Source organism: Ammospiza nelsoni, chromosome 5 (genome assembly GCF_027579445.1).
Source record: "Ammospiza nelsoni isolate bAmmNel1 chromosome 5, bAmmNel1.pri, whole genome shotgun sequence".
In the NCBI taxonomy this organism is placed as follows: domain Eukaryota; kingdom Metazoa; phylum Chordata; class Aves; order Passeriformes; family Passerellidae; genus Ammospiza; species Ammospiza nelsoni.
In genome coordinates this window covers 22,552,626-22,580,545 of record NC_080637.1, presented here as the reverse complement: position 1 = coordinate 22,580,545, position 27,920 = coordinate 22,552,626, and the positions used below count along the sequence as shown (strand labels likewise).

At 39.8% G+C, this 27,920-nt stretch overlaps 1 protein-coding gene across 3 annotated transcripts; it reads right to left on the bottom strand.

Annotated features, from left to right (window-relative positions):
* On the bottom strand, positions 1–27,719 carry AASS (aminoadipate-semialdehyde synthase). Of its 3 annotated transcripts, none has more exons than XM_059471965.1 (24): positions 27,675–27,719; positions 25,636–25,856; positions 24,388–24,564; positions 23,663–23,747; positions 22,853–22,920; positions 22,595–22,741; positions 21,528–21,606; positions 21,319–21,446; positions 21,005–21,153; positions 19,708–19,830; positions 19,461–19,572; positions 18,876–18,935; positions 18,715–18,782; positions 14,868–14,989; positions 12,521–12,650; positions 11,554–11,664; positions 10,163–10,271; positions 9,663–9,803; positions 7,659–7,826; positions 5,457–5,552; positions 3,735–3,850; positions 3,469–3,557; positions 2,968–3,144; positions 1–2,515 (listed from the first exon to the last, which is right to left on the bottom strand). In XM_059471965.1, the coding sequence occupies exons 2-24, from the start codon at positions 25,846–25,848 to the stop codon at positions 2,397–2,399; spliced, it is 2,787 nt and encodes a 928-aa protein (XP_059327948.1). In that variant the 5' UTR covers positions 25,849–25,856; positions 27,675–27,719; the 3' UTR covers positions 1–2,396. The 3 variants fall into 3 exon arrangements, with proteins under 3 accessions (XP_059327948.1, XP_059327947.1, XP_059327946.1); XM_059471964.1 differs by lacking the exon at positions 27,675–27,719 and having other exon boundaries at positions 1–1,676; positions 2,374–2,515; positions 25,636–25,977; XM_059471963.1 differs by lacking the exon at positions 27,675–27,719 and having other exon boundaries at positions 25,636–25,977.
* Between the last annotated feature and the right edge of the window lie 201 nt (positions 27,720–27,920).

Genomic DNA, 27,920 nt, shown 5'->3' with positions numbered 1-27,920 from the left:
TGGAGTTCAGATTTATTTTTCAAGCAATTTCATGTATAAGATAAAATTATCTTTCCAGTAATATGCAAAGAGAACCGAGAAGTATAATCTTCATACAAAAAGATGAGCAATAAATTCATTTGAGTCTAAACATAGAAAACAAAATGCAGCATTGCACTAGGAATTAGAAATATATTGCAATATAAAATGTTTCAAAAATAGTAGCTGTGTTTCTTGATGAAAACACTGGAGTTCTCATTCTTTAGTGCTCCACAAATATTAGATATTTGTAAAAAAATCTGATTTTCATCCCATACTGCATTTCCAAGGCAGAAAAGCAAGTATGGTGCATGCATATATACAGAGGAACAACTCTGTGGTTGTGTATTTGTGGGCTAAGGGAGGGAACAGAATTCTCAAGTAAAATCCTGGTCCCACCAAGCACTGGACTGGAAGGGACCAGCAGGTACAAACATAACTTAACCCTTAGTTGTAGGCCATTAATCTACCTGGAGAAGGAGGAGGCAGCAGAGAGCAGAACATTGCAGGCTCCATCCTTACCCCAGCTGCATCTACCAGCCACACAACAGACCAACAGCCTGTAAGGTCAGTGGGAAGGAAAAGAACTCAGTGGAGACAGGATTTTGTGTGATATATGCATGGAACTGTAACAAAATCCAAATATGACATTACATTAAAAAAGCATTGGTTCAGTAGAAAAAGTCCTTCCCTTTCACAGTAACACCTGCCCTTCATTCTCCCTTTGGCTCCTTTCAGCTAACTCCCTAGCAGCTGCTACTTCATTGCATCTGCACAGAGAAAATCCAAATCCTGAGCAGCAAAACCTGAAGATCAAAACTTAAATTACTGTTATGGCTGCTTTTCCTACCGTGCAAAACAACATCTGGAATTCCAGCCTCTTGGAACTGTGATTACAGCATTGGTTCTCAGGAAGGAAAAGGCATTTATCAGCAAAGTGCATTTGTGAGCGAAGCTGAAAGCAGACAGCTTCCTGCATCAGTATTCAGCTTTAGAAAAGGGAAGCTCTAGGCAGGTGCACAGGTACCAGTGCAAATACAACCTGCCCACAGCATTGCACCTCACAGACCTGACTGGTGAAGTTTAAGCCATGCTTAGTTTCAAGGTGGTATAGAAATCCCTAAGCAAAAGCCACAGAAGCAGGCCTGAAACGAAAGGATGCAATTGGTACTATGTTAAGGAGAACCTGCACTTGGGCTAAAGTTCAGTTGTGGACTGATGTGGCTGAACTGCAGCTAGAGCAGGGCTGACACATGTGACAGCAGAGCACTCAGCAGCAAATGAGCTGGCAAACTCCATCAGGCTAAAGTGACACAGTACTGAGTAGTAGGCATAGGTTCCCAAGTGAACGCTTCAAAACCATGCTAGCACAACAGGAGCTAACTCAAAAAGTGGCAATTTAAACCTCTAAACCTAGTGCATTCCAAAGCTGCATACACTACACAATGTATTCCCTTTGTAACAGTACTTAACTTGGATGAGGCACACAGTGTAAGTGGGAAGAGTAAACATGTCATTTGGAACATCTAAGCACGGTAACTGTGTTGTATTTCAGACTGCCCTTCGCAGCTGCAGAGCTAAATGTTAATGTGCTCTCTCCGCAGCACAAGGCAACACGTAACAGCAGGTATTTCAATATACTGCAACCAGCTTCCACTCTGTAACAAGAAAGGGTATGGGGGGAAGCCTGCTTTAAATTTTCTTCCTCCTCCAATAAATTTAAATTTACATTCATTATGAAGTGATTAAAAATATTAAGATCTAGGTTTCAAATATTTAAGAACTGAACATTTTCAAGATGTAACAGGAACTTATTTGCTAGTAGTGCAGAATTTCTAAACTATTTTTTGCATATTGTTATTGTGAAAACATTCATGAATACTGCTAAAGTGAAAGGGACAACCTGACTTAGAATTTAAGTATCATGTCCATCTCCATTTTTCTGAAAAATAATTTTTACCACATGAACAATTAAACTTCATCAATGGAGTTCATTACCCAGACTTTTCCACCACAAAATAATCCACTAATAGATTTTTCTTTCAGCTTAAATTTGTCGCAATAATAACCCTATACACTTAGAAGATAAACTCTAATAACAAAAAACAAAAACCTTCTGAGATATTTTAGAAAAGATATAAGGAAAGATCTGATTGATGCTGAAACATGTACATGAAAGCTCAACAATTTTAAGAGGAAAATATCACAACCTGTGAGTATTGACAGTTTCTGCATCAAGCCTGGTGGCAGCTTTTACCGAAGGCAACATTTGCCTATGAAATGGCAGGTGCTGCCTTTAGCTGGTCCAACTGAGATTCTAAAAGGGGAGGTGGGGGAACCAAAAAAAGCCAAAACCTGATTAGATCCACTGCTTTCAGTTACTGTTTGATAATGCTGCGAGTACTGTACATAATGCCTTCTGCCCGAACACGTTCAAGTATTGGCCCATAAACATTCTTTGTCAAAGGCATGACCATGCCTTTAGCAGTTATTTCACCTGAAATAAAGGCATTAAAAAAACAGTGTTAGTCCTCTACCAGGTTTATTTGAGAAAGCTTTGGCAGCTTCACAGAGGGGTTTTTGTGGGGGTTGCTGTGCTGGACACAGCCAGATGGAGGTGCAGGGAGCTGCTGAGTCATTCAGCCCTGTCACATCATCAATTATAATGTATCATGCTAAAGGTTTTGTCTATACTAGTGTAACATTTAATATTAAAGGACTTAAAAGATCTTTGTGGATTAAGCAGTAAATTAAGAGTTGTCACTGAACATCTGATTTATGTGCATCCAAACATGCAGATAAAAAACTGATGTACAGTAGACAGGAAGCATCTGACAAATTAAAAAAATACACATAAATGTACTTAAGAGACACTATATATTTACTTTCTACAGGCAGGAAGATAAAGAGGACTGAAATACTGTTACTGAAGTTGGAATAGCCACTTACCATCTAGAACCATTTTAGCAGCTATGGCTGCAGGGTATCCTACTGTTTTAGCCATTGCAGAATATCCTTTGTTATCCCCATAGACAACCAGATCAATAAATTTGTCTTCCAAATGGCCAGAAGGATGCCTGAGACCTATTTCACTTCTCATAACAATCATATCTCTCTCTCCAGTGCCTAAGAGAAAAGCACACAAACTATCCATTACTTGTATTTCAGTCACATCAAGATGAGGTTCCTGAATAGCCAGGCACTACACACACACAGCATGTATATCAGGGAAGTGACTGAAGGCAACAGAGAAGGACAGAACACTAAGATCAAACTAAAAGTGTAACAGGAAAAGAAAAGGATAAATTGGGGAGGTAGGGAACATCACAATATATTAGAAAACATATCATGAATGTTTATTAATGAAGGTGAGCAAACTAGTCCAATTAAGGCTAATAAAAGATATTGCCTTGAAATATTCAAACCCATGAAAAAGAATTTTTCACATACCAAAGGGCAGCTTCATCTCCATGTGCTTTGCAAGAGCCCCTACAATGGAATCTGCTGCTGGAACCGGTTCATCTCCCAATAAACCTAACCTGGCACAAGAAATGAGGAAGTCTTACATCATTGCCTATCAGCAGTTTCATCTCATTTTTTTAATTTCCAGTTGTTCAGCATACCAGTTTAACAGTGTTAACATGAACCAAAATGACTAGAATTGCAAACATTTCTTTTTTAATTTCTAAACTTTCAAAATCATTGGAACATTTTACCATTCCACTGCTTCCAGCTGACTTTTGTCCTTGTCCAGTTTGCTAAATACAGCTTCTTTAAGAACATGGTGCTCAGCAGGTGACTTAATTCCAACCAGTTTGCACATGAGCTCTTTCTGTTTGAAAACAAAAGGTTCATGAAAGTCTGACATCTGTTCCTACTCCATCTCAATCAAGTTTTGAGAAACAATTACTCTACTAAGATCAGTTAAAATCCAGGACTTCAGAGAAGTCAGGTTATGTGAACTGGGAAAGTGAGAAAGTTTGAGAATTTTAATCACAATAGGTGAAAATAGAGTTTATCTTTTCCTAAAAGACTTTGTACCCCACCTCTCCACTGCTTCCCCCCATATTTTAGTCTTATCCCTTCCTCTGGCAGCAAAGAAAGACCATAGAAACCTGCATAAAGAAGGAACACTAGGAGAATATTAGGATGAAAGAGAAGCCCCCTGGAAAATGACAGAGTGAAAATTTAGAGATAGGATATCTTTCAGTTGGTGTAGAAATGGAGAATGTCCCTTTCAAAAGGAAGGAAACAGACCAATAAGATGAACAAAGCTCTGGCAAAATCCTGTGAGTGTTACCAAAGAGATTTCTCATGATACTTGTGCATATCTGAAGGCCATTCTGTGCCACCTAGGTGCTAATTATTGCTTGCTTCATTCACAGCAAGGTGGATAATGAAAAGAACTATGAGCAACATACGAAATAAGCAAGAACTGCAGAGTCTACAAGCTCATGTTAGCCTTTCTCTTCTACTTCCCTGACAGAGTAGATGTAAAAACATTGCTAAATGTTTGCAGTGAGAATAATGAGTTTATAGCTATTTTTACAGATTACATAACATTTAATACTTATTTACTGAGACTAGAAGAACGGGAAATTCCAGTCGTCTTTGCAAAGAAAACTTGAAACTATCAACTCTAAAACTGAAAGTAGACAAAAAATTATCACAAAATTTAAAAAAAAATTTAAAAGGAAAAAAAAAAAAGCAATTCCTATATGGCCACCCAAAAAACTCCTGGAGTTTGCTCATCTTCCCAATACTAAATGTTAGTCAGAGACAAGCAAGCCTGTGGCCTCCTCACCTTCTGCTTTCTTGGTTCTGAGAACACTCAAGACATTCTTCAGCTCTTTCCACCCCATACTGAAATATGAAATACCCAGTCTCTACAGAGGCAACAAAAATTCTGATTGCCAAATGTAAGAGCAGCACATCAGAGTCATGTCTTGGCTGAGATAAAGATGAAGTAAGGCACCCAAACTCAAGACAGAAAAGATGCATAACAGAAGATCTAAAAAATGCTTGTACAGAATTTCAATAGAAAAAAACATCAATATCCTTTATGCACAAGCTCTTACTTCTTGATGCCCTGAAAAATACTTTTACAGTGACAATCATGAGCCAGTAATAATTTGGACACTGCAAACTCTGAGCACTGAGGACTAGACTGTGACTAACAAAAAGCATAAGACAATTCATAAAAATATGGCCCTGGCTTTGCCTAGCTGAGGCCTGAAAGCCTCCAATGTCAGACACCCCAACCTGTTCCAGCACCTTATTCCATTCCTGCTGAAGAAAGTTCTCCAAATTTCCAGGAAAAAAAAATCAAAGATCGGGATGCAATAGAAGATTCTCATTGCTAAGTACACCCAAGTCTAGCAATAAGAAAACCATCAATAAACCAGAGGAAAGAAGGCAGAGTAAGCAGAGTAACTCACCCAGGTTAGAGGTGGTGTAGTTGAGCTTAGCAAAGGATAAGGGTCTGGGTTAATTAATCCTAGTTTTACAAAGCCCCCCATGGTTCTGGAGTACCCCTGAAATAAAAGAATAACACCATTAAATATATTAATTGCTTGAAACTGAGGTATTTCTCCTTGGTTTGAATGCAGTGATAGACATAACCACCATTATTCCCTGGGAAGCTAGGCACAATAACCTGTTGTCAGTGAGGTTACTGCCACAGAGCAGGGTCTTCCCCAGCCCCTCTCCACCCTTCCCCACTTTTCAATACTTTTTTTTAATGCTTTATTCTGTCATCAATACTTCCATGGCAAGTACCATTGGTTGCTGAGATCAAAGGGCTCAGCTGGCCAGCACTGGTTGAAATCCCAGCCCATCACTGCAGGGTTGTATCAGCCAGGTGGCCCATAAACAAACTACTGAATACACAGAGCACAAGGCTGAACTCTGCTCACCCAGTTCACACCACTGGGATTGTGTGGACATCACGTGGACTGCTTTTAAAGGTAAGAATCCTGTGTGCTTACTTTTCATCTTCAGGAATATCAGACAGACAAAGCAGAATGGTTTAAAAGGAACTGCAAAGGTTGCATTAGGCTGCACACTAAAAGAAGTCCCGACTGATTTCTGCTTACTTCAGTTTGTATCCCATTAACATTCCCACACAGCTGCTGAATACCTGAGAGCACTTACATGCAAGTGACTAGAAACACAAAAAAGGCAGAATGGAGGAAATAAAGCACCCTGAAAGAAGACTAATTAAATTAGGAGTCACTTATTAGGAGCACTATGTTATCAGCTCAGATGGCCTTGCAGTGAGATCCTTCTGTATGACACCTCTTTTAAACTGACTCCATTAGCTATCTAAACTTAATCTCTAAAAGGCACTTTCAGGAGATGACTGGCTCCTCAGTGAACAGCCTGGCTCCTGCTCTGCAGCACAGCAGCACATGCAAAGGGCCAACACTAACTTCTGTCCTGCTCAGTACTCTGTGCAGGCAGAGGTATGGAAACCCTTCCCCAAGCCCTGCCAACCCCAGCCCAGCCCAAAGTGCTGGCCCTGCTGTGGGATAAGGGAACAGCACTAACCACAGGAGCAGCATTCCTGCAGCGCACTGACATCCACCTGGCATGGCACCCTGACACTTCTGCAGTTCCTTGCACAAGCCCATACTACAGAAGAAAGTTTTACCAGGCACCAAATGGAATAGATATTGCCATATTAGGATTCCATTATGAGATAGACATGTCCCACATATTTTTACAATCTCTTCTGAGAAAGAGATTGTATCTAGACTGACAGAAAGAAAGCTATTGCAATTTATAACCCTTTATCCCCCATATTGGCCTTCCTTCTTCCATCTCTTTATCTAAGCAAGCTTCCCTCCCAGAAATAAAGAAAAAAATCCTGTTGTATTGCAACAGAGGAATTAAGACAAAAAGGATATACAACTTCCTCAGGCTATGGACAAATAACAACAACTTAAACCCTAGCATAAACCTTAACAGACATAACACAACATCCATAAAAGCTTTTTCAAACCTTCAATATGGTTCTAGGTTTATTCCATCTTAATGTATATTGACTGAAAAAAATAATCTGACAGAAAAACATCAAAACATTTTGATTCTGCATTGAACATTTAACAAATTAAAGGAAAAGACTCGATCAATTAGAAGGGAAGCACATTTATCTCTCAACATTTTACTTAGCTGACCAAAATTATAAAGCTTCTCAAATTTAAGATTATTAGTTACTTAATGTAAAACTTCTCAGATTAATGGAAAATCATAATTTTCTGTAATACTTTTACACTGTGTTTTCCATGGGAATATAAGAAAACAGAATTATTTAATTTTTTTAAATCTTCTATTGATCTGACACCAGATACAGAGCCAGAATAAAAAGAGGAAACACAGACTATGCAAGAGAACTGGCCAACTGTCTAAAACAAATAAAATTATTTTTCCATTTTGCAGCAAATACCTGTTAAATACACCAGGTAAAGTTACATTAAAAAAAAAAATAACTGCTTTGAATTGTCTCAACTGGGATAATGGGGAGCTCATAAACAGCAAGTGCAAACCTATAAAAGACTTAAATACACATTTTTATTGAAATTGCAACATTCATAGCTTGAGGAAAACAATAATTACTAATACTAACACCAACAACTTACTTTGTATCTTAAGGTGCCTCTCAGTAAAGTACGAGCTGTCTGAATACCATATGGCTCTGCATATTTTGTACTGTCTCTGTTGGGAAAACCTTCAAGGTTTAATCCTGGGAAAAAATCCATTGGAGTAACAGAATCCAGTAACGCTCCTCCAGCTGGAATATTGATAATCTAAAGTTTGTGAAAGAACAGCAAATATTATTTTTGTGCAGTTGTATTCAACTTATTTTAGAACAGAAAAGATAAAGTATGCTCAAAAGCAGGAAAAACAAGTTTGGCATTCAAGTGCAAACAAAGGCCCAATCTAAATAAAGCAGTTGCCCAAGCCATTTAATCATACCTGGTGCAGGCAGAGCATGCAATGTGTCAGCCATCAAAGGGCTAAAACAAGCCATGTTCTTCTCACACACAGTTGGTTCCTGCTGCACTTATATTAAAATGGCAGGTTCCCATTTCACTTACATTAAGGCTGTTTTGGAGCATGTTTCTAACTGCACCAGTGTGATGGGAGATTCCACCCATGAGCTCTCTGTTTTTTGGTCAAATAATTTATTATCTTGTTTAGGTTTTGTTTGGTAGTTTTTATATGGGAGAGAAAGCAGATATAAAGAAAATGATGGATGCTTGTTCATTTTTTAAAAAAAATATTAAAATAAATCAAGTGGTATCACATGGATATAAAATTACTGCCCATGTGTGCCTTTACTTGAAGCTACAAAGCACCATGGAAGGAAAAAAAAAAAAAAACTCCAAAATGGATGAGTAGTTCTCTTACCACTCTCTTCCCAACCACAGCCCTGAATCCTGTTTTCTTCAAGCAGCTAAAGCCCAGATCTGCTATGTAGCATCAATACAAACTCGTTTTCTGACTTCTGAGCAAAGGGCCAAGGTTTACTTACAGAAGAAATACTCAAGCAGTGAAGCCTGCAGCAATGCCAAAAGATACTCTTGTGTTTGCCAGGCAAGACAGGTGTGTGAAAGAATCCCACACAATGGTCAAAGACATAAGTATTTAGAGGCAAGGAGGGAAAATTGCAGAATTTACTGACAAGCTCATCTAGTGCTGGCATAATGACTCATTCATATGCATGATCTAATTGCTCCTAGCAATGGGTGAACCAGATCAGAAATAGAAATATTTCAACATTTTCCAAGAACCCTTTTCATCTGAAACTTATACTTCATTGCTTTTTAAATAATGATCCAACATACAATCCCTGCATTTCTCCTTTCTTACTTCCATAAAAAGAGTAGAGCACCAAAATGTCATAGGTAACTAGCTAAACTTTACAGTGGTTATACAAGGCAGTCTCCTTGACAATTTCAGTAACTACTCTGAGCAAGTGACAGTGGAAATAGATAGTGCTGGAAAGCAGAAATGTGATAATGGCTTGCAATAGCTTTGCACAAATCAATTACAATGTTTACACAACACAGAAGCAGTGACATTTGTAAGGTTAAGTCTAATGACTCCTGCACAAACAGCAAAACAGAGCTTCTATAAAATAGACCAAAAAGCATTTCACAAAACCCACTCAGTGGGTGATTGGTATTACACATTGCACCAAAAGAGAAAGGAATTCAGAGTTCTACTATCCATTGTGCAAGTACAAAATGAAGCTATTTGATTTATTAACACAACTAGATAGACAAGCATTCCCACCTTTGTTTCACAGGACGAAAGACAGGGCAATTAAATAGCAAAAGCAACATCCAACAGGAATGGAAGTTGTGTCCAGAAAAATCAACTCCAATCCATTGCTTTTGTCTTTAAAATAAATTCCTTCCTGGCCACCAGTTTCCACATAGTAAGTAAGTGTTAAGCTAGCAGCAGCTAGGTATCATCATGCTCCAAATATAGTCCTAAGTGATTTATGCAACTGGCTTAGGCAACTGGCTGCCACCAGCTTGAAAGTAAATGCAGCATCTTACAAGTCCCAGTTTCTTCCTTAGCCAAATACCACAGTTTTTATCTGTTTTTAAATGAAAATTTTCCCATTACTTCACCTCTCCATCTTTTAAATACGTAGCAGACTGAACTGTATTCAGCAGCACCCCTTGTGGACTCCAGCTGAACTTGTACCTCAGAGGATTGTCAGAGTGCTCTGGAGCTGGCAGGCCACCGCAGAAAGAGGTGTACGATATAACCTGTCAGATTTATCCACAGGAAAGAAGCAGTGAAGAGAAAATATATCAGGATGCATAGAGATGTACCCATCAGTTCTTAAAATTTCTGGTTTTCCTCAAATGGTCAGATGAGAAGGATCTACAGTGGGGAGGGAAAAACTACAGGCACTGCCCATAAGGGAGAGGAAAAGATACACTGGGGCAGGGCCATCTTAGTTGATGTTCTCACCAAGTGAGTTAGTAGCTATGAAATTCAAAGCATCAGAAAAAGTAAAATGTCCAGAGTCTGTTACACGTCAGTGACAAGCTCAAACCTGCATGGTGTTAGAAGAACTTTACTAACATAATCTTGGCAGAACTACACTCCCCACCAACCTTACCGTAGCACCAACTTCTTTCGCCTTGTCAATACATTCCATCGCCAACATGTGATCAAGACCAGGATCCAAGCCCATTTCACTGACAACTGTAATACCAGCAGCTTCTACACTAAAAATAACAGAAACACAGAGCCATCAGAATATTCACTATTGCTGGCTTTTTATTCCATAAATCTGTCCAATCTGCCCAGTGAACCTTCCCCAACACAGGAAATTCTGGGCTCTGTCTGTAGCTAGTGGGAATAAAGAAACAAAAGCAGATATTAAACCCTGAAAAGTGACAACCATCTAAGAGCCTTCTAACCTTTTTTCTTCTCTTACTTCTCTGCACCTAGGTACTGGTGGAAAAAGAATTTTCTACCAGCTATTCCATATCCCACAATCTCCTGGACAGTGCTATAATGCAGGAAGGTAGTAATGCAGAGAGCAGCACAAAGCTAGTCATAATTGTCCTGAAGAGCTCCGACAAGGAAGAGAGACTAAAATGCCTGCTATCCAAAATTACAAGTATTTGGGTTTTTTTTTCCTAACAGTTGCCTACAGTCCCAGAGGAGTTCACATATCACCACAAACTGAGGATTTATTTTATTTTCAAAATCAGTTTGTCTTTTGACAAATGAGAAGCGTCCTTTTTATTCTTTTTTCCTGAGCACATGCTATATTCCCAGTACGAATGGTAGGAGAGGCCCCTAAATATCCCTCACTTTCTGCAACACTTAGAATCTACACTGGTAGATTCTCTACCAGTCTACTTTTTCTGTTTTATCTTTTGTAAAGACACAGCATATACAATTCTTCACTTGAATGCACTTCAGATTTTCCAATATTGTGACTCAGAGGAGCACCTAGATTAAGCATCATGCTCGAAACAACTTCCAAGCATATAGTTAGTAGGACAACAGAAACATTAGTTAGAGTTGTCACAAGTTTGAAAATTATACAGTGGGGGTATCCAAAAGAAGAGCATGAAGGAGATTAAGTGTAGATACAATAAACCAAGAAATGAGTTTTTATTATGGGAAGGCAAAGGATGACGAACAAGCTTGCTGGTGGAATATGACAGTACAGCTACTCAGCTTGAATATCAGCCCAGCTCAAACATCTTAACAGGTCTGAGGGAAGAGGAAAAGGCACATTAACATGAAATAGGATGAGGCAGGCAGAAAAATAAATTCCATTATTTAGAGCATTAGCCTAACCAGGTTGTGGTATGCACTCATTGCAACATGCACCTTTGGGAAAGTTACTTGGTCCTCCATCACAGAAAGAGAAGCAGAAAGAATTTGGAAAGCAGTAATTCACAAGTGTTGCAGGTGCAACAGACTACAAAATATTCAGATAATGCACTAAAGAAGGAAGCAACACCAGGGAGATTCTACTTCCACACCTACCTTTCCTGAAGTTCTTTCATGGCTGGTGTTAAGTAGCTGGCTGTTACCAAGTTCACTTTGTGGTCAATACATTTCTTAGCAACAAAAGGATGTGCTGAATAAGGCAGCAAACTACAAAGGAAGGAGAATCATGCAACATCAAAATTCAACTAGTTATTTATCTTGTCACTGGAAAGGCACTCAAATGTTTTTTGAATGCCTACAAAAGAGCTCAAGTAATAGCTCAAAAAAACAGTCACACCTGCCTTGCCCTGAGCAGTTCCATACCAATGGAAGTGAAACAGTACCCTAGCAGGACAGCGTTGTTGTATGCACTCAGAACAGGGCACTGAACAATAGGGAAGTCATTCTTGAGAGAGCATCACACTTCTCTGTGAACCACAAACCACTGACCTCTTTCCAAAGACATCTTCTAAACAAGCCTGCTGGATGTTTAGAAGATGCAAAACTGTCCTTGAGAAAGCTTGCATTACAAAGATCTTGGTGAACTACTTTGTGAAAAGCACACTCTACATAGAACAGAAGCAACATTCATGACAGCTGTGGCAAAAGAAACAAAATGGCAAGGACAATGAAGTTCCTTCCCTGTATCAATATCTGGAATGAGTTCTTTCTTAATGGGATATTCAGAAGAAATTACCAAGATGCCAGAATTTTGCCTCCTCTTGTGAACATGAAAATTTGATCCCAGAGACACATAAGCTTGTAGATGCAACTGGCCCTTCACATTAACAAGGAAATCCACATAACTGATGAACACTTCTGAAGAAGTCAAAACCCCTTTTAAAGTTCTGATGCCCTGCTACATGAGAAGGCAGCAGCCAGTTACAACTACTTACATACACAAATACCACCCCAAATCTTGGCCATTAAAAATAAGTTTATGTGTTGATTTAGGTCAAGCAGCTAAGGGAAAGAAGCAGCATGACTTAAGGTTGAGCCATCATGTTTTACACAGAAATCTAACCTGATCACAAGGTCATGGTTTTTCACCAAAGAGGACAGCTTTTCCTCATGCTTAAGGACATCCATATGAACTGGAGTAACATTTCTGTACTTCTCTGTCAGTTGTTCAAGTTGCTCCTTCATGACAGATACTGTTTTAAAAATAAAACAATAAACCATTACCTACAGATGAACCTAAGTCTAAAGCACAGCCACGTATAATTGTGCCATATTTCCCAAAGAGAAAGATTTGCATGCATGTTTTCCTTCACTAACAGTTGAAGAAAAATCAGGCATTTAGTAAACAAACATGTTCAGAAAAATTTACTCAATCCCTCATTCCACATGTTTAAAAAGAAATATTTTGAAACTCTTTCAACACACTTCAATAGAATTCCAATTTACAGTCAAGAACAGTTTAATAGCTTAAAGCAAAAACTAATTCACATCAATCACAATTTTAAAAATGACAAAGATAGAAACAATAAGCTTCAGCTTAGGTCAAGTGTGAGCAAAAGGTTCAAACTGACTACTTTTAATATTTACATATGGCTTATTCCTCCCAATCCCAAATACCATATTTTAACTAAATGGGATAAACCCAGTCTCTGTCTGCCCTCACTTAACTACCATTATAAAGAAAGCAGAACTGAAAGAGATCCACACTAACACCACCAGTATTTGCCACTTTTGACTGGTTTCCCTTCCAGCTCACCATGCTGTCAGCACAAGCCAGAGAGAACAAAAAAGGAGTGGCCAAAGAAGACAGCACATGGGGCACAAGCTCCTGGGGAATTAAAAGGCATCAGCACTTACCATTATAAGGAAAGCAGCACTGAAAAAGAGAACGACAGTAACACAACCAGTATTTGCTACATCTGACTAATTTCCTTTCCCAGCTCACCATGCTGCCAGCACAAACCAGAGAACACAGCCAGGAAAAAGGAACAGTCAAAGAAGGCAGCAGGAAGGGCACAAGGTTATGGAGAATTAAAAGCATCTGTGCCTCTGAGTTAGGGCCTTATTCCCTTATGGCCTTTCCACAGTCAGTGGGAAATAAACATTACCAGAAGGTGTTTCTCTATACCCTACAAATCAAATTGTGCTGAAGGAAAAGAGCTAGGCAAAATCATCCACAAATTCAAACTAAAAATATTTGATTACATGAAGGTTTCCCAATTAAAGTTTTCATCATCTGGACGTGAAGTGGTGTAGCCTAACACTACAAAACCGAACATGGCACTTGGACGTGCATTTTGTTTTCTGCACCTACTTGCCTGCTATCAAAACATTAAACAAGTAATATCTTCATGTCCCTTTCCTTCTGTGCTATTTTTGTGCATGTGTGCTGTAGAAACTGCATGTTTTTAAGCTACCCAGATAAGAGGCTATGTTTGTTCAGTGCCTGGCAAAACAGATCTTCCAGTTCACCTGGTTTCCCTTCCTGCTACTGCACAGCAGGGAGAGGATGGAACCTGTGTAGTGACAAGGGGATGGGCACTGCACATTGCTGTAATCCTTCCTTCTTCACCACCTCAGGCAGTGCTCACAACAAGGGTGCAGCTTTCCTAGATTTCCCCTCTTCCTCCCAGTAAATCTTTTCCCAGGGGTTAAAAGTACTATGGTTGTCACCATAAAGGGTAGAAAAGCAGCCAAGAGCCAAGTATGAAAATAGCATGACGAAAAAAAAAATCAATGCAATAACAACAACAATCAACAGCAATTAAACTTGAAGTTCTAAGGGAAACCACTTGCCAGCAAAGTATCTTTCAGGCAATAAGGCAATAGAGCCTGAGTTTTAAATCTGAAGTCCCAGAATCAGGGTAAAGTCATCATTAAGGGTACAAAAAAGAATTATTGAGATGCCCAGCCTGAAATATGCTACAGATAAAACCAAAACAGAGGAATAAACAAGTAGGCATTTGGTGCTCATGGGAAAGTCAGTCTGAAGTTTTACCATCAAGACACTCATTTTAAGGAAAGCAGTTAATTAACTCATACAGATGTCTATAAAAACATTTTCATATTATTGTTGTGTGAGGATGAAAACACAGCCAAAGACCAACAAAGTGACTGACTATCTACAAAACCAATCCTGAGCCCAAAGTGGGTTAGAAGGAAAAATTCTTCCAATTTCCCTATAGGTTACACATGCACACAGTTAATTTCTAACATGGCTATGTCATTTTCAAATCAATTATTTAAATTCAAAGTGCTCACAAAGCTACAAAATCCTTTTCTGCTGTGCACAATAACAAAGATTTCCTTTATCTCTTCTCAGAACCACATCCATTTATTATTTATGAGAAGGGTTCTGCCACATGCTTCAGTAAGACATAATACTGTAATAAAAACAAATTCTTACATACCAACTGTGATGCCAATGTTGCAATCTCTAGTGAGATATTCAAGCACAGGGCCAGAAACATAGCCAGATCCAAGCAATAAAACTCTCTTCTCACCACTCATCTTCAGTAACTGAGCCTGCTCCCTAGAAGGTGTTACAGGCAAAATTTAAAATCACACAGAAGGAAACTGTAATCTGCCCAGGTTAACAGAAGAAGTATGTTTTAGTAAGTCTACAAAGCACGAGCTCTATTCAGACCAAGAGTCAAGTACCCAGCTCCCCAATCCAGGGCTATCTAGTGCTGCTCCCATTCTTCTGCTGCATAACTTCTAGTTCCATTCCTCCAACATAAACATGATCAAATCCATCAACATTCCCACTGCTTCTCTGATTTCTTCTAGCTGTTCATCAAAACTTTCCTCAGTTGTATTTTTCCCAATGGCCAAATTACTGTAACCTGATAACTTGAGGGCCACCAATGTCATGCTGGGCTGTCAGAAAGGGATTCCAGGCTCTGCCTTGCTCCCTTTACATCACAGTAACTCTTAAAAGACACAAAATCATGCTGGTGAAAGAATGTTTCTGTAAATATACTAGGTTCATATTAGTCCATCACAGAAACATGACAGTCAATAAAAGTCAAATAAAAGTTAATGCCCAACCAAGAAATCATTATTGCAGACAAGGACTCAGATTTGGAAACCATCACAGTGTTTCAACCTAACTACTACTACTCTCATAAATAAATTTAAGTTGATCTCCTGTTGACTTTCAATATATGATGTACTCACATTAGATTTTGCATTTCTTTCTGTCAACAGAATTATGCACTCAGCAGTTGTTTAAATATGCTCTCAGAAACTCAGAAATCATAGCAGGAATACACATTTTGGCTGTTTATAATTAGTTTTCCCTTTAGGTTAAATTTGCACTAAATTGTAAAATCAGGATTGTGAAACTGTCTAACATATGACTACACAGATAAAAATTATTTAGCGAAAGAAAAAATTCTTAAAGGACTTCTTATTTTTGAGAAAGTTGTTCACTGCCCTACTGTTTAATCTAATTAAAGGAGATTGAGGCTTGGCTTTTCTTATCCCATGCCCTGAAAATACATGTCAACAATAGGTCGGACTTTCAAAGATACAGTCTCATGGGAATCTTCATAAGCATCTAAGCAAGATCCTCAGTTTCCCCTTTGTCCACTAAAGAGTTTATAGCAGCATTGCAGATTATGCCTCAGACAGAATCCTGACCTGTAGCTGACAAGATTATGTCCACTCTGCTGAAACCTGCTGACCTTAGAAGGGGACCAACCACATGTCTACTAAATAATATTTGGTTCAGATGTTTTTGAGGCTTCTCATGGCAGCCAAAAGTCAGTATTTTGGTTGTGATTTTTCATTTCAAAAATTGCCATAACAATGACAGATGATGTAGAAGTCTGCCAGAGCAACACCTAATAGCAAGACAAACCAGAGCACTATTGCCCAACCTAAAGCATGGCAGGAAGTGTCTGACCATCTTTAGGGGCACAAGGCCTCCAATAATACAACTGAAAAACTACTGTGAGTGAAGAGAGTTAAATCAATGCCAACTGCATCTATATCATATGTCTGAAGCACATTCCAGCTTACTGTATCAGTACTGTAAAGCTTGAATTACTCTCCAAAATTTCAGATGTTCCATCCTCCTTTACTCCTATTTCAGAGCTTTTTTAAAAGTCATTCTTTTCAGATAATTAAATGTGAATGGTATGTACCAATGTATCAACTCTCTAACCTAAATTATTACTATAGATTACTGTAAATTTTGACCTTCATAAAGTTTTGCAGATTTGATATTTCTAAAAAAAATGTTAAATCATTATTTAATACATTCACAGAAATTCTCCTAAGCCTGTGATATCCTTTTATATTGCAGGGATTACATACAAGGATTTTCCTTGTCTTCCTCCTATCAGAACATCTTCCACAACTGTACTCTTATGGGCAGTGAAAGAGAAAAATTTCTCTCCATCCAAGCTTTAGGGAACTGAAGTGGTAGGTAGCTTGGAGTGTTGATGAAGGAGAAGTTCTTATATGAAAGCAAGCTGGATTTTGAAATCCAACTTATCATATTTACTAAATATTTTCTAGTGTATAGAATTAAGTCACACTTGGATCAAATACAGTATGTTTACTCTAGGACAGGCAAAAACATGAGCTGCCAAATGACTCATCAAGCATGAGAACAGAATCTACACAGCTCCAGATTATGCCTACTCTCTATAAATGAGTTTTAATAATTCAGTTACAAATAACATCTACATTGTTAATGTGATGTGCCTTTACAGCTGTGGGTGAGAAACCAGTAAGAGCTAAGAAGCAAGTAAGGGTGCAAAGATGTAGATGAGTTTGTTTGGCAAATCTAATGGCACCCAAGGCAGTTCAGCTCATACAGTCTGGCTGTCCTACATCTGAAATGTTCACAGACTTGAAGGAGTATTAGCAATTAGTCTAAATAGAACCCTCAGAAACTAAACTAGATGTAGCATAATACTTTTCTAGAGAGGAAACAAGCCACATAATTCCCATAGGGCCTGAACAAGAGCGCATCTCTATCTAAACATCACACCCTAAGCACTAAAACCCTTCTTTCACTTGCATCACCTCTGAAGTTTGCAAAATAAAGGACAGTATTGTTAGCAGGTGCTGCTTTTCTGACAGCTAAGTTACCAACACCACTGAACCAATGAACATCACATGCAGCACACAGATCTGCAGAAATATCAAAAATCTACCCAAAAAAACCACCCTTGGAAATTAAGTCTCCATGGCAGTTCACAAACGACCATGCAAGTAATTAGGGAGGAAGCTAAAAAAATATCAGATCCTTGCACTGTGTGATGAATAAAAAAAATTATTATTGAGACAGCCTCTCGAAGGGCACAAGTATCGAAGAGCACATAACAAAAATCACTGTGAGCTGAAGCCTCTGAGAGGCAAATAGCACATTACTTAGTGTGAAAAATTCACCCACAGTTCATCATGCACAAGTTCATAACCAGAAGTCCCAAAGAAAATTGGAGGGGTTTGAGATGCAGAAGTCAACACACTGGTTTTAGTGCATAGTGCATGCAGTGCTTATGGTCAGACCAAATTAAATGTTTTTAAGATGTACAGTGTAGCTGTCACTGACCAGGAACATGAACCCACTTACTGTGAAATTAACATTTTTCATGTGTAAACTATAGATATTTGTTAATAGTAAGGGGGCAAGGGGAATGGAAGGGATGGACAGGTTATTTATACTTTTGTTATCTTAATTCACCCTAGGCTACCACTGCACATAACTGCTGTGACAGGGTGGGAGGAAGTGGTAGCTGAAGCTGTAGGTGATGAATATAACAAAATGTCTGAGAGTCTCAGAGTCTCCTCAATACATCCAGCCACAGAACAATGCCACACAGCACAGCACTTGAGCCATACAAGAAGTAACTAGATTCAAGGAATATTCAAGAGCCTTTTGCTTTCAGCCATTCCTTTTAAATGACTGTATGCTACATCCTTTTCAAAAGGGCAAGGAGTAACAGAGTAAATCTAGCATGTGGCTGTTCTCTGCCTCTGGTAAAACAGTTTTCATAATGCAAGACAGAGAAAAATGACCACTTTCTCAACTTCGATGTAAGTTACTAACAACACATGTTAATGATTTAGGCAATGTGCATGAAGAAATAAGACCATCAACCTGGTAGACATTTAGATACAGTGCAGCATAGATGCATTCCACCAAGACACAAGAATAAGTGAATGTAAAAGGGGAGACAGAATGCAGACAGGGTGGCTTTTTAAATCCTGAATCAAATAAATTTCAAGAGCCTACATTACCTGCTCTCTCTCAGTTTCTGGATATATTGATACTTAGGTGTCAGTGAGCCATTGGATGCGATCACTGCCTGGAAACATATGAAACAGATTTTGAGGGCTTTATGTGTCTGTATATTTCAAAGCAGAGGAAGACAAGAAGGGTGCAAAATTGCAAAACTTACATCTCGAACAACAGGCGAGTAATTCTGTTTCTCAAGAGGTTCTGAGCCTTCTGATACCAGCTGTGGAGATAAGTTATTTCAAATCAGGTCATTTTATTATCAAATATTTCTCAAAGTAAAACATGAAGATTTTGAGCAACATTTAAATGCATGCAACAATACCAATATCTTGTATATTTGAAATACTTATGGCTGCAATCAGCATCACTTGACTTTTAGGAAAATACAGGAATTTGAACAGCAGTCTGACTGTGAGGGATTGTTGAGTGCCCAAGAAAATCAGATGTTTACATCTGGTGCAGGGTCCAGAAGCAATGAATTACCTGCCAGAGCCTGTTTTCTGCCTACAGAAAGTGTTCTTGACAAATCCCTGAGACATCCAGGTCACTCATGTCTCGTTCACATGTTTCCTTTTCAAAGGATTGCCTCAAGACTTCAAAAGTTTTTTTTCTTTTTCTGAAGTACAAAGTCAGTTATGTTCTACAGCAGATTCCTTTTGAATGTATACAGGAGACCAGAAAAGCAACAAACAAGCAGACCAAATTCTGAGCCTTTTACCTTCCTGTCAGACACATAAGCTCTTACCATCTCTTCAATGTAAGGGAAAAGCATATCCCCAAAGTACTCTGTTGCTTCTATAGGAAGCTGAGCTGGCAGATTGTCAATGGAACACATCAGAATCCCCGAGCCTTCAACACTGAAAGAGAGAAAAAAGCTCTTCTAAACTACCTCTTACTACCTGAAAGGCATCACCTTTCACAAGATTTTTTCAATTCAATGTTTCACTCTATAAGTTCCAATGGAAAACAGTACAAAGTAAGGGCTCTCCCACCTGTCATGAGTAATATGCTGGTCAGCATCATACATACAAAATGGGTTGTCAATTGTTGTACACTCAGTCATAAATTCTATAGATCCTCCAGTATCTGCTGAAATGTCACATATGGCCAGAAGCCTAAAGCAATTAAAATAAAAAGGCAGCATTATACAAAGAGAGCATTATACAAATTACTAAGAAACACAGGTATTAAAGGTCACAAGTGAACAGGAGATAAAAGAAATGTGAGAAGATCTATGCAACTTGTAGCCTTCTTCATCTCAACCAATTTAGAAGTCAACAAAACACAAAAAATGGTATCCAGAAATATAATGGAAATTTGGCCCTACTGTAGTCATCAGGTTTGAATTCCTATCAAGAGCATCCAGTTTCATGGAAAGACTGACAGAATCCATTCACCCATGATATTTTCTCTCTATGCCATGTGTGGCCAACACCTCCCATTCATTTTCCACCTACCAATTCCCTCAGGCCATGCCTATGCAGTCCTGCTTTAAACTAACTTCCCATCCTAAAGGGAAGCCTGAAGAGGCAGCTGCCTCCTACCAGTTCACAGATAGCAGGTACAGGTGGAGCATTCATTGGCCTAATGCACAGCCTCTGGCTCCACTGAAGGTTAACTCTTCAACTCTTTATTTGTCATGTGAGAGAAAGAAAGGTGTCAAGAGCTGGCAGAGAAGAGACAAAGACCTGACTCCTCACTAGGATGTATTTTCATGTCCTCCCCAAATCTGTGTCAGGGCTATTAGAGAAAGTGTAGCTCCCATCCCCACTGAAAGGAGACAAACCCTTGATTTGCCCCCTACACTCTATCCTTAAAACTATTCAGGGCTGTGAAGCATTTCCAGTACCTGCTGCAGAAATAAGAGGTGCTAAAGAACAGTTATTGAACTTGTACATGCCAAATGACATGGTAGGAAGAACTTTCCCTGAAACTCTGCTCAGGCATAGAAACTTCTCCCAATACTGGTGCAGCAGGTACATTCCCAAATACCACACTTTTGTTTGTATGAGATTCTGTATGAAAATCAGTGGCAGAACTACCTCTGCAGAAAGACAGCTGATACCTGCTAATCATTTCTACTGTAATGTTTTCAAAAACTCCAAACTGTGAAAATAGGACTGCAAAGCACAAAAGAACAAGAGTGAAATCAATGGGGCACAGTAAAACATGCCACAGGAACAATGTAAAATAAACCGAATTATTTACTATGTACTGAGATGAAACTACCTAGCATTACAAGTTAATCATCGTGCTGCAAAATTGTTACAAGTGAAATGAGTGCCTTACCTGTGTGGTAATTCAGGACAGCCATCCGTTGCACCAGTAGCAGATTTAACAGGCACCAGCAGCTTCTGAGTGTCCTGCCGACTCAGCAAGCGAGGACTATTTTGTTCCCAGTATATGCCATTAATTAAACAAGTTGTGTAGGGTGCAACCTGCAGGGAAAGTTACAGATGCCTGATGTTTTCACCTAGTACTTCAAGAAGGACCTGGTCTAGCATTTTAGGTTAATGCTCTCTCAAATGATGAATATGCAAAAGTGTAGTAAGTACAAACACTCTGTAGAAAACCCCTCATAAAAGAGCAGAAAAGATGCTCACATCAATGTGAAAGCGAGAAATGTAATTTTCTGGATGTTTATCATAGTCTGCTGGATCATACTGTCCATCACGTTTCCTCACAAGATGATGGTGACGACTTAGCACTGTTCCATAGACTTTCCTGAGGTCTGAAGTAAAAAAGAAAAATCAGCTCTTATACTTGGACAAAAAGGATTTCAGTGTTTTTAATCACTATTGTCACTGCATACCTCCAGATCTGGAAACTTCCTTTAACTCATGGGGCTCCACAAACTCACATGGGAGAGCACTGAACATTTCTTGAGCACCCTGAAATCACAAAGAAGGATTTAGAATAAGCAGACCATAAATGTCATGTAACACTGCTCACTTGGTGTTTGAAAACAAATATAAAATTTCACACACAATTTGACAGCCCTGCCAGAGAACAGCTCCAGAGATGTACACATTGTTTCACACATACTCCTGCTTACCCAAAACTAAGCAGCTTGGGCATTATGTGCAAGGAATTTACATCATTCCCCACTACCACAAAATGCCTAAACCACAATCCAGTGCCTGGTTCTTATTTCTAATGGCTGAGCAGGAAACCTCAACTCAGTCACAAGAGGGTTTTGCTGCCACTCTGAGGAACAGTTTCTCTTTAGGAAAGATCCCTGAAGCCACTCCTCATCAACCAGGCTGTTCTAAAAGCCAGGAACTACAAGATGACTTCCCCAATGAGGTATGATCACAACCAGAAGATTTTCAGACACATCATCCTTTTGGCTAGAATGAACATACTTGTGCAGGCAGTGATTTTGTTTTATAGCTGGAGCCTTGTTAACTGATAGTTATTGCCAAAACCAGGGGTAAGTCTTTTCCCTATGTCACAAAAAATAGCCCTAAAGTCAAGAACTTGTAAGCCAAGCCAACAATATCCAGACATAAAAACTCAGCAGGTGTTGGAAAAAATAATTCTTTCCTCCATACTTTAATGGAGTGATTAATTTACCTTATGAGCACAGAGTCAACAGTGGAGAGAGAGGGGGAGAGAAATCATGCAGGATGGAAAGGAGAGAGAATTAGTAAGATTTAATCCATGTTCATTGATAAGAAGTTAGCACATCAGCCTGGTTAGGCATGACCTCATATTAAACATCTTAGTTTGTGGTAGTTAAAAATTGTTACTGGCAAAGGAAAATGTGAAGCTCAAGCAAACAAAATGAACCCATCAACCATTTAACCTGATAGAGATCAAATGCCAAGAATTTCTATTAACAATTATATAGCATTTCATTTTGAAGACAATTCTTACCTTAGAAACATTACCAGTGCCCGTAAACACAAATGTTAAGGGCCCCACTGACTTTGGCATCAGTCCCAGAGAAATTTCATACCCGGCATCCCGAACTGCCTGCACAGCCTGACTGCTATTCCTGTAGTTATGTGCCATCCCAATGTGCTGAAATGAAAGGCACAGATCCATCAAGATATTCTCTATATTCAAATACAGATAACTAGCAGATTCCAAAATTTATTTAACTAAAGAAAAATACATAAAAAATACTCTTACCATGAAGGGAGTGTGATGACCCAGAGCTAAAAATCGCAAACCCAATCCATGCAGAATGTTGATCATTCCTGTTGTTAAAAAAAAAAAATAGAAAATTGTGCCATCAGTCCATCTGTCTTAATTACAAATATGCATAGTTAGAAATTGCAGAGATTGACTGAAGCCTCAAATAATCCCAGGTATTTTTCCCATGTTTTTATATTAATACTTTACTTCTAAAGAAAGTCTACATAAAATCAGAGAAGGAGAAAATTAATAGCAGTCCATGACCTTAAACTTGCTCTTGGCCCATTATGCAATAAGGCACCATTTAATATTCAGATATCCTTTTATGAGGTGTATCCACATCACCGGATTCCAAAGAAGGAAATAAAAGAGTCTCCTGAAGAAACAGTGTTAAAGTTCAGTAGAAAGAAATGAGAACCACGCCATACAAGAATCAGATTAAATGCAAACAGTGACAAACAGATATTGTTCAAGCTCTTGGGACTGACAGCAGCCTCTTTTTTATCAAAAGCCTAATCAGTTGATCTCTTGATATTTAGTCTGCTCCAGATAGTTCAATGGACAAACAGGACTTCAAGACAACAGCATAAAATATTAGATTTGTCAGGAATCCACATGACTACTTGACATGTCGTCTCATGAAAGCAGGAGGCACAAACCAGAATGGAAAAAAGCTGTTAAAAGCGAGAATTCAAAATGCAGTTAAAAACACATTGCAAGCCTCAACTTCCAGGAAGGACAGACAACCAGAAGTATTACAGGAAGTCACTTGTTGCAAGCCTGCCTTTACTTTATACACTATACCTGCTACACCAGCCCACTTTCCAAAGGCCACAACTCGCATTCCTTTATGATCAACCATTTTTTCATAGTCAAACAGTCGAATTTCCTGAAAATACACAGCAAACTGAGTATTAAAACTTTCAGTGAATGCAGTCTGTGGCACGTTGCTCTCCCAGGAACTACCTTTTCACATGCCTTTGTCATTCTTTATTGATAGAGCCTGATGGGTTTATATACGGTAAGAAGACAAAGTATAAAAATAAAAACATAACAGCAGCACTGAACTCTTGTTTGAAAGAGTGTCTGCACTGCCCATGCCCTCTTTGCACAGGGCTCCCCAATGTGCCACTCCAGCTGCTGCAGGCCCATTCACATCCTCTGGCAAGAGGCTGCTCATTTCTGCATGAACTGGCTGCTTTCCTCTGAAATGGCCAGACTGCACTCCAGCTTAGTAACTTCCCAACTCTTTGTGCTCAGAGAGAAAGAGCCTCCCTTGAGCACACCATGCTCACAACTTATTTGCCTCATGCACATGAAGAGAGTAACACTGCAAACACAAGATCCTCTGAGCAAGAAATACTCAGTTTCAGGAAAAGATACTGAAAACTGTCCTTGTTAGCCTCGTTTACAAATATGTCTGCTGGAAGTAACCATACTAGGCAGCAAGCTCTTGATCATACTCAAGCATTAAGTTCATTTTCCATCCCATGTTAATTGACAATGATCTTTAACATGACACAATTTACCTGTTTTAAGATCTCATCCAAAAGGGGCATGTTTGCCTCTTGGGCTTTAATAGTGTGAGAGAAGAAGGCATAGTTCTTTTTTGGGATTAATTTGTCCTCTGGAGGTCTCTTCACACCTATTATTAGTGAAGCCTCAGAAATATCTTCTTGAATAATGGCACCTGCTTTGATGTACTCCTATGAAAGAGAAAAATCAAAGAAAATTTTTCTGTGTTTTTTCTTAATCAGATCTCAGCATATTAGCATCTAGAACAGAGGAAAAATAAATAATTCTACCAAGCAGAAACAAGCTACTGCATGTGATACATTCACAAAATTCTTTGATAAAGAGGTATCAAGTATCAAATTGAATTACTATGCTATTATCCTATTATACAAGGCCAAATTATATATTTGTGTGAGTCAAGTACTTCATCTTACATTTACAGACTACAAAAAGGATATTTAACTAAATTTGAAACATCTTGCAGCATTGCAATAATGAACACCTTGTAAGATATTCAAAGACTTGGAAATAAGTTTAGAGAAATCTGAAAAATTCAAAAATATGAAGCCTGGTAACATGCAATTTTATAAAATTGTGTACGTGCAAGTCCAAGATGATGAGCAATTTGTAAGGAAATGCAATAGTATGATCTGCACTTTGATGAAAAAAGCATTGTCTTAATTAAAAGGTGGTATCTGCAAGTAATGACTAATTCCCAACTTTTGTTTCAATTTGCATGTTTTCTCAGTTATCTTACAGCAGAGTACTACTGCTGCTACAAAAATTGTAAAAGCTCTCTGTCCTGAAGCTCACAGCATTAAAGAAAAATCTCCTCATTTCACATGAGGAATAGGTTTGAAGCAAGAGTGGAATTCACCAGATTCATCTTTCCTGCTCTTTTAAAAAATAGTGTTTCTAAGAGTTCTTGCATTCTCGCAAACAGAAGACAAAAACACCAATTTTAAGAAATTCCCAAGCTTCTATTTCAAGAGAACCTAGAACTTCCAGGGAGAGTAATGACAGGACATGAAACTAATAAAAACAACTCCAAAAAAACACCATGATGCCAAGATTACATTACAAGGGTAATAGAACTATTCCCTTTCCTTTCCACTAGCACGACTCCTCATTTAGCAGCAAAATTTACATGTTTCTGGGGGTTTTATATGTTTCCTCATGAATAACCTTTGAATATTATTTTTCCTGTACTACGGTGAACAACTGCACTATGATTTTGCTTGTGTCTCCAAATGGGACCTTACCTTTTCGTGGATGGCTCTCCGGTTTGAAGGCTGCACCAAGACCTTGTATCCCATCTTTGTCAACTCCTTAACGTGCTTTGGTGCCAGAGGAGCTCTTCTCTCCCACGCATTGACATCCTCCCTCCTGATGGCCAGCACGGACTTACGGTGCTGCCAGCGCTTAGCGTGGTGGAGCACACACCTACCCTTTGTGTGACTAAAGGCTCGGAGCATGGTAAAGCCTGATGGCAGCAAAGACAAAGTAATAAAACAATACAGGTACATACTCAATTCAGACACTGTTGGTACAAAAGTTCTGGTCTCCTCTAGCATCTGCTGTAAAACACAAACCAGACACTTCATACTCTAGTTCTTCATACTGTTGTGAGACATGAATTCAATTTCAGTGAATTTTGTTGCATCTTGGTCTGATGAAGTGTCTTTCGAGACAAATTTTCAATTTTAGTAATTGTTTTGATTACTGTAAAGGAAGGGTTTTAATGTGTTCTATGCAGCTACTTTTAACTGCAGGGCTTAAAAAGAATTCTGGAAACTTAAATTTTCCAATTATATTCATTTGCCACCATAAACCAGGCAAAGACCATCAAAACTTGCATCAAGAACAGTCAGAACTAACAAACATACAGAAAGAAAGCAGAACACAGGCTGTATGGCAGGCAGTTGATTAAAAGAGAAGGACCAGCACTAAGTATACAACTAATGCTTACACAGCCCAACAATGGAAGATAAGATCAAGATCAAGACCTTAACTACTGAGTAGCAGTGAGCATATGTGTGACCAGGAACAACAGGTTTTGCCCTAATACAAATTTTCTGCAAAATGGAAAATCTTCACTAGAACAGATTCCCACTGCAGAGAAAAACCCCTTTATCTTTTATCTCGGTCTCTTCACTCCCAGTGAAGCCTACATGCCACTGCTTATTTCTGCAGGGACACTGCAGGGACACTGCAGTCCAGCATCAGGAGCCTAAGGCCGTCAGATACATATACAATTAAAAGATGTGAATCTCAGAGATAGGCTTCAAAAATGTGAACTTTGCTTCCAACGCAATTTTAACTGATAATAAATGAATCTCTGTATCTGAATCATTTGGAAAATCCTGTTTGTCCTCATGCCTCAAACTTGTAATATCTCCATATACCTAAAGACTTCAGAGGTCCTGTTTAACTCTAGGCTTGGTGAAACAGAGGGACTAGCACACGAAGGATAGCACGAAGGGAAGCACACTGTCATCTGCAACAGCTCCAAGTGTGGTCTTCCTACCATGACTACATCTGTCCACCAGCAAAGGTTACTGAACTAAAGTTGCAGGTATTTTGATGCTTCTCTTCAGCATGCTGAGAGGATTCTCAAAGCACATAACGATCCCTCTCAAAAAACAAGAAGCCTTGTCACACCATGTCATTATCTCGGCACAGTAAAACCTAACGATGAGAGCAGTTTGTACTAAAACACCGCACCTCATACCCAAGCCTGCAGTGAAGCAAATTTCCCTCATAGAAGATTTGCACAAGGAGAGAAGCGGCGCCTTCCTGAGGGAGTGCACCGCGATCGCGGGTGTCCGGGCAGGGAGCAAACAGCCGGGTGACCTCTGGCAGGCTCAAGTTCGCCCGCCTGCATGCTTCCCTGTGTGCTCAGGCTCAGCCACAGCGATATCCACATCCCGTTGTAAAAGTGAAACTAACTTCAGCATTCCAAGCCTGAGCGCTGGGAACCCTCCCCGGCCCCCCCTCCAGCAGCCGAGTGACCGCGGGGCCGCCACCGCCCCGGTCCTGCTGGGAGCGGGTCACATCCCCGCCAGCATCCCTGGGGCTGGGACAGTGCCCGGCAGCACAGCGAGGGGCCTGCCGCCCGCAGGGGCGACGGGCGGAGGGGAAAAATCCCTGGGGAGGAGCAGGGCAAGGCAGAGGGGCGGCGGCGGGCAGGGGAGAAGCGCTGTGAGCGGGCGGGCGGAGGGCGGAGGGCATCGGGCAGCGCTCGCTGACGCCCGGAGCGCCGGGCAGCGCGAACCCGAAGCGCAGGGCAGCGCGGACCTACCTCGGGCAGCGGGGTAGCGGAGGCACGGCCGGGAGGCTCCGGCCCCTCCTCCGGCCGAGGTCCGGCGGCGCCGCCGCCCCGCGCCGCAGCCAACCGCGAGGCGGCGGCGGGAAACACCTCCCGGGCCGCCAATGGCCGCCCGCGCCCCCCGCGCTTCGGAGAAATGCACCGGTTATGGGAACTGGGCAGGAAACATGCCGGCCACCCAGCGGGGCAGGCCAGGAGGAAGCACTTGCCTGAACCTAA